Below are 13,313 nucleotides of genomic sequence, written 5' to 3' on the forward strand. Positions count from 1 at the left end.
GGACTGGTGGCTTATTACATGTGTGTTAATGTGTGTAACTGAGATCTCTACATTACTATTATCATGCAGCGTAGGACCACCAGAGCAGAGACACCATGCCGTGACTGGTGGCTTATTACATGTGTGTTAATGTGTGTAACTGAGGTCTCTGCATTACTATTATCATGCAGCGTAGGACCACCAGAGCAGTGACACCATGCCGGGACTGGTGGCTTATCATATGTGTGCAAATGTGTGTAACTGAGATCTCTACATTACTATTATCATGCAGCGTAGGACCACCAGTGCAGAGACACCATGCCGTGACTGGTGGCTTATTATATATGTGCTAATGTGTGTAACTGAAGTCTCTACATTACTATTATCATGCAGCGTAGGTCCACCAGAGCAGAGACACCATGCCGTGACTTGTGGCTTATCATATGTGTGCTAATGTGTGTAACTGAGGTCACTGCATTACTACTGTATTATTAAGTAGGATATATGTGTAATTTGCTGGTCCTTTGCAGTGCACGAGGGAATTTGTTTTGGTCTTTACACGTATTAATGAATCTTCATCAGGTATAATGTAACCGTTAATATAAAAGGTGATTGCTGCGATATTCGATCAGTAAAGAGACTCTGACTTGGGTCCAAAACAAAGTTTGCTATAAAATGAATGACCTGTAAAATGTAAATGAAAGAGTCAGTAGCTGCGTCGTCTGTAAAGGCTGCACTATCAGTCTGCTGTTCAGCATAACTCTGCTCACTGGGATTTAAGTCATTTTCAGATCATTTACATTAGCGGGAACCCCAGTAGACGTGTAACTGACATGTTGGAATTCTGTGTAACATAAGATTGTGTTCTAGGATGAGATATTTCTGGGTAACATCGGCTGGTTGCACGCGCCTTTTATTGTGTCTGTTATACCCCTCAGATATCAATGAGTGTGACAGTCAGACCGAAGACACAGAAATCTGCGACCATTTCTGCCACAATCACATTGGCGGATACTACTGCAGCTGCCGGACGGGATTCAGGCTGCACACAGACAGGAAGACCTGCATAGGTAGGTGTATGGGGCAAAAGCTTTCTCCATATTGGGTCCATGTAACCACAGCGCACCGGCTCATGTATGAGACACAGATGGCCCGTGGGAGATGCTTATTGTTTACCAGTATTACTGTATAACATGTCACAGTTTCTGGGTATCGGGAATCATGGCTGTATACTGATTCAGATAATCAGAATGTAAGAGCGTCAGTACATTAGGTATAACATCTATATTAGTACATACAGAGTGTTCCGCGGTCCCGGGAGAGTATTCCAGCCTCCTGGATCCCATCCACTTCCCGGCAGAACATTCAATGTTGTGTATTAGGTCAGTTAGACTTCTGGCACGGGGTGCATGAAAGGTGAAGATTGGGCCAAACCTATGAAAATGCCATTTTGGAAGGTGTGACTGCATTCCCTATATGCATCAACATCCGGAAGGCAACACCATCTATAGAGGATATGGCCTAATAAAGCTTTTGCCCGCATCATTCCCAGAGAGAGATCCAATCGGATCCCTCCCAGCGCCCAAGCCCCCCCCCCAACCCAAGCTCGCACATGCGCAGAAGGACTCACGGGTCATAAACCCAGATGCAGTGTCGGACTGGGGCATAAAGGGTCCATGGGGGAAATACAGTGATAGGGTGTGCCTAGCCTCCAGGGGGTGTTTCCAGCCTCCACAGAGAGAGAGTGTAAGGTATAGCCCTCTTTATATATACAGTTCCACAGCTTCCCAGACAGGCAGATCTCAGCAAAATATCAGCAGGTGACAGGTAAGTCACAAAAACAGCAGATCCAGTACTCCTAACACTAGCCACCCCCCGGCCTTTCACCTGGGCGACTAATTCACCACCAGAAACGCACTGTAGAGAATACACCATAGTCCTGTGCAGTATAATGTAACATATGTATAATGTATAATGCACTGTAGAGAATACACCATAGTCCTGTGCAGTATAATGTAACTATGTATAATATATAATGCACTGTAGAGAATACACCATAGCCCTATGCAGTATAATGTAAAATAATGTATAATGTATAATGTACTGTAGAGAATACACCATAGTCCTGTGCAGTATCATGTAACATTTGTATAATGTATAATGCACTGTAGAGAATACACCATAGTCCTGTGCAGTATAATGTAACATATGTATAATGTATAATGTACTGTAGAGATTACACCAAAGTCCTGTGCAGTATAATGTAACATATGCATAATGTATAATGCACTGTAGAGAATACACCATAGTCCTGTGCAGTATAATGTAACATAAGTATAATGTATAATGCACTGTAGAGAATACAATATAGTCCTGTGCAGTATAATGTAACATATGTATAATGTATAATGCACTGTAGAGAATACACCATAGTCCTGTGCAGTATAATGTAACATATGTATAATGTATAATGTACAGTAGAGAATACACCATAGTCCTGTGCAGTATAATGTAACATATGTATAATGTATAATCTACTGTAGAGAATACAGCATAGTCATGTGCAGTATAATGTAACATATGTATAATGTATAATGCACTGTAGAGAATACACCATAGTCCTGTGCAGTAAAATGTGACATATGTATAATGTATAATGCACTGTACAGAATACATCATAGTGCTGTGCAGTATAATGTGACATATGTATAATGTATAATGCACTGTAGAGAATATACCAAAGTCCTGTGCAGTATAATGTGACATATGTATAATGTATAATGCACTGTAGAGAATACACCATAGTCCTGTGCAGTATAATGTAACATACTGTATGTATAATGCACTGTAGAGAATACACCATAGTCCTGTACAGTATAATGTAACATATGTATAATGCACTGTAGAGAATACACCATAGTCCTGTGCAGTGTAATGTAACATATGTATAATGTATAATGCACTGTAGAGAATACACCATTGTCCTGTGCAGTATAATGTAACATATGTATAATGCATTGTAGAGAATACACTATAGTCCTGTGCAGTATAATGTAACATATGTGTAATGTATAATGCACTGTAGAGAATACACCATAGTCCTGTGCAGTATAATGTAACATATGTATAATGTATAATGCACTGTAGAGAATACACCATAGTCCTGTGCAGTATAATGTAACATATGTATAATGTAGAATGCACTGTAGAGAATACACCATAGTCCTGTGCAGTATTATGTAACATAAGTATAATGCACTGTAGAGAATACACCATAGTCCTGTGCAGTATAATGTAACATATGTATAATGTATAATGCACTGTAGAGAATACACCGTAGTCCTGTGCAGTATAATGTAACATATGTATAATGCACTATAGAGAATACACCATAGTCCTGTGCAGTATAATGTAACATATGTATAATGTATAATGCACTGTAGAGAATAAACCATAGTCCTGTGCAGTATAATGTAACATATGTATAATGTATAATGCACTGTAGAGAATGCACCTTAGTCCTGTGCAGTATAATGTAACATATGTATAATGTACAATGCACTGTAGAGAATACACCATAGTCTTGTGCAGTATAATGTAACATATGTATAATATATAATGTACAGTAGAGAATACACCATAGTCCTGTGCAGTATAATGTTACATATGTATAATGCATAATACACTGTAGAGAATACACCATAGTCCTGTGCAGTATAATGTAACATATGTATAATGTATAATGCACTGTAGAGAATACACCACAGTCCTGTGCAGTATAATGTAACATATGTATAATGTATAATGCACTGTAGAGAATACACCACAGTCCTGTGCAGTATAATGTAACATATGTATAATGTATAATGCACTGTAGAGAATACACCATAGTCCTGTGCAGTATAATGTAACATATGTATAATGTATAATGCACTGTAGAGAATACACCACAGTCCTGTGCAGTATAATGTAACATATGTATAATGTATAATGCACTGGAGAGAATACACCATAGTACTGTGCAGTATAATGTAACATATGTATAATGTATAATGCACTGTAGAGAATACACCATAGTCCTGTGCAGTATAATGTAACATAAGAATAATGTATAATGCACTGGAGAGAATACACCATAGTCCTGTGCAGTATAATGTAACAAATGTATAATGCACTGTAGAGAATACACCATAATCCTGTGCAGTATAATGTAACATATGTATAATGTATAATGCACTCTAGAGAACACAAAATAGTCCTGTGCAGTGTAATGTAACAAATGTATAATGTAGAATGCACTGTAGAGAATACACCATAATCCTGTGCAGTATAATGTAACATATGTATGATGTATAATGCACTGTAGAAAATACACCATAGTCCTGTGCAGTATAATGTAACATATGTATGATGTATAATGCACTGTAGAGAATACACCATAGTCCTGTGCAGTATAATGTAACATATGTATAATGTATAATGCACAGTAGAGAATACACCATAGTCCTGTGCAGTATAATGTAACATATGTATGATGTATAATGCACTGTAGAGAATACACCATAGTCATGTGCAGTATAATGTAACATATGTATAATATATAATGCACTGTAGAGAATACACCATAGTCCTGTGCAGTATAATGTAACATATGAATGATGTATAATGCATTGTAGAGAATACACCATAGTCCTGTTCAGTATAATGTAACATATGTATAATGTATAATGCACTGTAGAGAATACACCATAGTCCTGTGCAGTATAATGTAACATGTATAATGTATAATGCACTGTAGATAATACACCATAGTCCTGTGCAGTATAATGTAACATATGTATAATGTATAATGCACTGTAGAGAATACACCATAGTCCTGTGCACTATAATGTAACATATGTATAATGTATAATGCACTGTAGAGAATACACCATAGTCCTGTGCAGTATAATGTAACATATGTATAATATATAATGTACTGTAGAGAATACACCATAGTCCTGTGCAGTATAATGTACCATGTGTATAATGCATAATACACTGTAGAGAATACACCATAGTCCTGTGCAGTATAATGTAACATATGTATAATGTATAATGCACTGTAGAGAATACACCATAGTCCTGTGCAGTATAATGTAACATATGTATAATATATAATGCACTGTAGAGAATACACCACAGTCCTGTGCAGTATAATGTAACATATGTATAATGTATAATGCACTGTAGAGAATACACCATAGTCCTGTGCAGTATAATGTAACATATGTATAATGTATAATGCACTGTAGAGAATACACCATAGTCCTGTGCAGTATAATGTAACATATGTATAATGGCCCTCATTCCGAGTTGTTCACTCGCAAGCTGCTTTTAGCAGCATTGCACACGTTAATCCGCTGCCTACTGGGAGTGAATCTTAGCTAGCAGAATTGCGAACGAAAGATTCGCAATATTGCAAAAAGATTTCTCTGTGCAGTTTCTGAGTAGCTCGAGACTTACTCTTCCAGTGCGATCAGTTCAGTGCTTGTCGTTCCTGGTTTGACGTCACAAACACACCCAGCGTTCGCCCAGACACTCCCCCGTTTCTCCAGACACTCCCGCATTTTTTCCAGAAACGGCAGCGTTTTTTCACACACTCCCATAAAACGGTCAGTTTCCGCCCAGAAACACCCACTTCCTGTCAATCACACTACGATCACCAGAACGAAGTAAAAACCTCGTAATGCCGTGAGTAAAATACCAAACTTCTTAGCAAATTTACTTGGCGCAGTCGCAGTGCGAACATTGCGCATGCGCAGTTTGCGGAAAATCGCTGCGATGCGATGAAAAAGAACGAGCGAACAACTCGGAATGAGGGCCAATGTATAATGCACTGGAGAGAATACACCATAGTCCTGTGCAGTATAATGTAACATATGTGTAATGTATAATGCACTGTAGAGAATACACCATAGTCTTGTGCAGTATAATGTAACATATGTATAACGAATAATACACTGTAGAAAATACACCATAGTCCTGTGCAGTATAATGTAACATATGTATAATGCACTGTAGAGATTACACCATAGTCCTGTGCAGTATAATGTAACATATGTATAATGCACTGTAGAGAATACACCATAGTCATGTGCAGTATAATGTAACATATGTATAATGTGTAATACACTGTACAGAATACACCATAGTCCTGTGCAGTATAATGTAACATATGTATAATGTATAATGCACTGGAGAGAATACACCATAGTCCTGTGCAGTATAATGTAACATATGTATAATGTATAATACACTGTAGAGAATACACCATAGTCCTGTGCAGTATAATGTAACATATGTATAATATATAATGCACTGTAGAGAATACACCATAGTCCTGTGCAGTATAATGTAACATATGAATGATGTATAATGCATTTTAGAGAATACACCATAGTCCTGTTCAGTATAATGTAACATATGTATAATGTATAATGTACTGTAGAGAATACACCACAGTCCTGTGCAGTATAATGTAACATATGTATAATGTATAATGCACTGTATAGAACACACCATAGTCCTGTGCATTATAATGTAACATGTGTATAATGTATATTGTATAATGCACTGGAGAGAATACACCTTAGTCCTGTGCAGTATAATGTAACATATATATAATGTGTAATGCACTGTAGAGGACACACCATAGTCCTGTGCAGTATAATGTAACATATGTATAATGTATAATGTACTGTAGAGAATACACCACAGTCCTGTGTAGTATAATGTAACATATGTATAATGTATAATGCACTGGAGAGAATACACCATAGTCCTGTGCAGTATAATGTAACATATGTATAATGTATAATGCACTGTAGAGAATACACCACAGTACTGTGCAGTATAATGTAACATATGTATAATGTATAATGCACTGTAGAGAATACACCATAGTCCTGTGCATTATAATGTAACATATGTATAATGTATAATGCACTGTAGAGAATACACTATAGTCCTGTGCAGCATAATGTAACATATGTATAATGTATAATGCACTGTAGAGAATACACCATAGTCCTGTGCAGTATAATGTAACATATGTATAATGTATAATGCACTGTAGAGAATACACCATAGTCCTGTGCAGTATAATGTAACATATGTATAATGTATAATGCACTGTAGAGAATACACCATAGTTCTGTGCAGTATAATGTAACATATGCATAATGTATAATGTACTGTAGAGAATACACCATAGTCCTGTGCAGTATAATGTAACATATGTATAATGTATAATGCACTGTAGAGAATACACCTTAGTCCTGTGCAGTATAATGTAACATATGTATAATGTATAATGCACTGTAGAGAATACACTATAGTCCTGTGCAGTATAATGTAACATATGCATAATGCACAGTAGAGAATACACTATAGTCCTGTGCAGTATAATGTAACATATGTATAATGCACTGTAGAGAATACACCATAGTCCTGTGCAGTATAATGTAACATATGTATAATGTATAATGCACTGTAGAGAATACACTATAGTCCTGTGCAGTATAATGTAACATATGTATAATGCACTGTAGAGAATACACTATAGTCCTGTGCAGTATAATGTAACATATGTATAATGTATAATGCACTGTACAGAATACACCATAGTCCTGTGCAGCATAATGTAACGTATGTATAATGTATAATGCACTGTAGAGAATACACCATAGTGCTGTGCAGTATAATGTAACATATGTATAATGTATAATGCACTGTAGAGAATACACTGTAGTCCTGTGCAGTATAATGTAACATATGTATAATGTATAATGCACTGTAGAGAATACACCACAGCCCTGTGCAGTATAATGTAACATATGTATAATGTATAATGCACTGTAGAGAACACACCATAGTCCTGTGCATTATAATGTAACATATGTATAATGTATAATGCACTGGAGAGAATACACCATGGTACTGTGCAGTATAATGTAACATATATATAATGTGTAATGCACTGTACAGAATACACCATAGTCCTGTGCAGCATAATGTAACGTATGTATAATGTACAATGCACTATAGAGAATACACCATAGTCCTGTGCAGTATAATGTAACATATGTATAATGTATAATGCACTGGAGAGAATACACCATAGTCCTGTGCAGTATAATGTAACATATGTATAATGCACTGTAGAGAATACACCACAGTCCTGTGCAGTATAATGTAACATATGTATAATGTATAATGCACTGGAGAGAATACACCATAGTCCTGTGCAGTGTAATGTAACATATGTATAATGTATAATGCACTGTAGAGAATACACCATAGTCCTGTGCAGTATAATGTAACATATGTATAATGTATAATGCACTGTAGAGAATACACTGTAGTCCTGTGCAGTATAATGTAACATATGTATAATGTATAATGCACTGTAGAGAACACACCATAGTCCTGTGCATTATAATGTAACATATGTATAATGTATAATGCACTGGAGAGAATACACCATGGTCTTGTGCAGTATAATGTAACATATATATAATGTGTAATCCACTGTAGAGAACACACCATAGTCCCATGCAGTATAATGTAACATATGTATAATGTATAATGCACTGTAGAGAATACACCATAGTCCTGTGCAGTATAATGTAACATATGTATAATGTATAATGCACTGTAGAGAATACACTATAGTCCTGTGCAGTATAGTGTAACATATGTATAATGTATAATGCACTGTAGAGAATACACCATAGTCCTGTGCAGTATAATGTAACATATGTATAATGTATAATGCACTGTAGAGAATACACCATAGTCCTGTGCAGTATAATGTAACATATGTATAATGTATAATGCACTGTAGAGAATACACCACAGCCCTGTGCAGTATAATGTAACATATGTATAATGTATAATGCACTGTAGAGAACACACCATAGTCCTGTGCATTATAATGTAACATATGTATAATGTATAATGCACTGGAGAGAATACACCATGGTACTGTGCAGTATAATGTAACATATTTATAATGTGTAATGCACTGTACAGAATACACCATAGTCCTGTGCAGCATAATGTAACGTATGTATAATGTACAATGCACTATAGAGAATACACCATAGTCCTGTGCAGTATAATGTAACATATGTATAATGTATAATGCACTGGAGAGAATACACCATAGTCCTGTGCAGTATAATGTAACATATGTATAATGCACTGTAGAGAATACACCACAGTCCTGTGCAGTATAATGTAACATATGTATAATGTATAATGCACTGGAGAGAATACACCATAGTCCTGTGCAGTGTAATGTAACATATGTATAATGTATAATGCACTGTAGAGAATACACCATAGTCCTGTGCAGTATAATGTAACATATGTATAATGTATAATGCACTGTAGAGAATACACTGTAGTCCTGTGCAGTATAATGTAACATATGTATAATGTATAATGCACTGTAGAGAATACACCACAGTCCTGTGCAGTATAATGTAACATATGTATAATGTATAATGCACTGTAGAGAACACACCATAGTCCTGTGCATTATAATGTAACATATGTATAATGTATAATGCACTGGAGAGAATACACCATGGTACTGTGCAGTATAATGTAACATATATATAATGTGTAATGCACTGTACAGAATACACCATAGTCCTGTGCAGCATAATGTAACGTATGTATAATGTATAATGCACTGGAGAGAATACACCATAGTCCTGTGCAGTATAATGTAACATATGTATAATTTATAATGCACTGTAGAGAATACACCATAGTCCTGTGCAGTATAATGTAACATATGTATAATGTATAATGCACTGTAGAGAATACACCATAGTCCTGTGCAGTATAATGTAACATATGTATAATGGCCCTCATTCCGAGTTGTTCACTCGCAAGCTGCTTTTAGCAGCATTGCACACGTTAATCCGCTGCCTACTGGGAGTGAATCTTAGCTAGCAGAATTGCGAACGAAAGATTCGCAATATTGCAAAAAGATTTCTCTGTGCAGTTTCTGAGTAGCTCGAGACTTACTCTTCCAGTGCGATCAGTTCAGTGCTTGTCGTTCCTGGTTTGACGTCACAAACACACCCAGCGTTCGCCCAGACACTCCCCCGTTTCTCCAGACACTCCCGCATTTTTTCCAGAAACGGCAGCGTTTTTTCACACACTCCCATAAAACGGTCAGTTTCCGCCCAGAAACACCCACTTCCTGTCAATCACACTACGATCACCAGAACGAAGTAAAAACCTCGTAATGCCGTGAGTAAAATACCAAACTTCTTAGCAAATTTACTTGGCGCAGTCGCAGTGCGAACATTGCGCATGCGCAGTTTGCGGAAAATCGCTGCGATGCGATGAAAAAGAACGAGCGAACAACTCGGAATGAGGGCCAATGTATAATGCACTGGAGAGAATACACCATAGTCCTGTGCAGTATAATGTAACATATGTGTAATGTATAATGCACTGTAGAGAATACACCATAGTCTTGTGCAGTATAATGTAACATATGTATAACGAATAATACACTGTAGAAAATACACCATAGTCCTGTGCAGTATAATGTAACATATGTATAATGCACTGTAGAGATTACACCATAGTCCTGTGCAGTATAATGTAACATATGTATAATGCACTGTAGAGAATACACCATAGTCATGTGCAGTATAATGTAACATATGTATAATGTGTAATACACTGTACAGAATACACCATAGTCCTGTGCAGTATAATGTAACATATGTATAATGTATAATGCACTGGAGAGAATACACCATAGTCCTGTGCAGTATAATGTAACATATGTATAATGTATAATACACTGTAGAGAATACACCATAGTCCTGTGCAGTATAATGTAACATATGTATAATATATAATGCACTGTAGAGAATACACCATAGTCCTGTGCAGTATAATGTAACATATGAATGATGTATAATGCATTTTAGAGAATACACCATAGTCCTGTTCAGTATAATGTAACATATGTATAATGTATAATGTACTGTAGAGAATACACCACAGTCCTGTGCAGTATAATGTAACATATGTATAATGTATAATGCACTGTATAGAACACACCATAGTCCTGTGCATTATAATGTAACATGTGTATAATGTATATTGTATAATGCACTGGAGAGAATACACCTTAGTCCTGTGCAGTATAATGTAACATATATATAATGTGTAATGCACTGTAGAGGACACACCATAGTCCTGTGCAGTATAATGTAACATATGTATAATGTATAATGTACTGTAGAGAATACACCACAGTCCTGTGTAGTATAATGTAACATATGTATAATGTATAATGCACTGGAGAGAATACACCATAGTCCTGTGCAGTATAATGTAACATATGTATAATGTATAATGCACTGTAGAGAATACACCACAGTACTGTGCAGTATAATGTAACATATGTATAATGTATAATGCACTGTAGAGAATACACCATAGTCCTGTGCATTATAATGTAACATATGTATAATGTATAATGCACTGTAGAGAATACACTATAGTCCTGTGCAGCATAATGTAACATATGTATAATGTATAATGCACTGTAGAGAATACACCATAGTCCTGTGCAGTATAATGTAACATATGTATAATGTATAATGCACTGTAGAGAATACACCATAGTCCTGTGCAGTATAATGTAACATATGTATAATGTATAATGCACTGTAGAGAATACACCATAGTTCTGTGCAGTATAATGTAACATATGCATAATGTATAATGTACTGTAGAGAATACACCATAGTCCTGTGCAGTATAATGTAACATATGTATAATGTATAATGCACTGTAGAGAATACACCTTAGTCCTGTGCAGTATAATGTAACATATGTATAATGTATAATGCACTGTAGAGAATACACTATAGTCCTGTGCAGTATAATGTAACATATGCATAATGCACAGTAGAGAATACACTATAGTCCTGTGCAGTATAATGTAACATATGTATAATGCACTGTAGAGAATACACCATAGTCCTGTGCAGTATAATGTAACATATGTATAATGTATAATGCACTGTAGAGAATACACTATAGTCCTGTGCAGTATAATGTAACATATGTATAATGCACTGTAGAGAATACACTATAGTCCTGTGCAGTATAATGTAACATATGTATAATGTATAATGCACTGTACAGAATACACCATAGTCCTGTGCAGCATAATGTAACGTATGTATAATGTATAATGCACTGTAGAGAATACACCATAGTGCTGTGCAGTATAATGTAACATATGTATAATGTATAATGCACTGTATAGAATACACTGTAGTCCTGTGCAGTATAATGTAACATATGTATAATGTATAATGCACTGTAGAGAATACACCACAGCCCTGTGCAGTATAATGTAACATATGTATAATGTATAATGCACTGTAGAGAACACACCATAGTCCTGTGCATTATAATGTAACATATGTATAATGTATAATGCACTGGAGAGAATACACCATGGTACTGTGCAGTATAATGTAACATATATATAATGTGTAATGCACTGTACAGAATACACCATAGTCCTGTGCAGCATAATGTAACGTATGTATAATGTACAATGCACTATAGAGAATACACCATAGTCCTGTGCAGTATAATGTAACATATGTATAATGTATAATGCACTGGAGAGAATACACCATAGTCCTGTGCAGTATAATGTAACATATGTATAATGCACTGTAGAGAATACACCACAGTCCTGTGCAGTATAATGTAACATATGTATAATGTATAATGCACTGGAGAGAATACACCATAGTCCTGTGCAGTGTAATGTAACATATGTATAATGTATAATGCACTGTAGAGAATACACCATAGTCCTGTGCAGTATAATGTAACATATGTATAATGTATAATGCACTGTAGAGAATACACTGTAGTCCTGTGCAGTATAATGTAACATATGTATAATGTATAATGCACTGTAGAGAATACACCACAGTCCTGTGCAGTATAATGTAACATATGTATAATGTATAATGCACTGTAGAGAACACACCATAGTCCTGTGCATTATAATGTAACATATGTATAATGTATAATGCACTGGAGAGAATACACCATGGTCCTGTGCAGTATAATGTAACATATATATAATGTGTAATGCACTGTAGAGAACACACCATAGTCCCATGCAGTATAATGTAACATATGTATAATGTATAATGCACTGTAGAGAATACACCATAGTCCTGTGCAGTATAATGTAACATATGTATAATGTATAATGC

General features: G+C 35.8%; 1 protein-coding gene across 1 annotated transcript in view; it reads left to right on the forward strand.

Moving 5' to 3' along the window:
* The window catches only part of MASP2 (MBL associated serine protease 2), a 900,889-nt gene that overhangs the window by 194,738 nt on the left and 692,838 nt on the right, over positions 1-13,313 (forward strand). The window contains exon 4 of the mRNA XM_063948680.1: positions 918-1,049. Within this exon, the coding sequence (XP_063804750.1) occupies positions 918-1,049 (132 nt within the window). The remainder of the gene's footprint in view (positions 1-917; positions 1,050-13,313) is intronic.

This window comes from Pseudophryne corroboree, assembly GCF_028390025.1.
Source record: "Pseudophryne corroboree isolate aPseCor3 chromosome 10 unlocalized genomic scaffold, aPseCor3.hap2 SUPER_10_unloc_1, whole genome shotgun sequence".
Taxonomy (NCBI): domain Eukaryota; kingdom Metazoa; phylum Chordata; class Amphibia; order Anura; family Myobatrachidae; genus Pseudophryne; species Pseudophryne corroboree.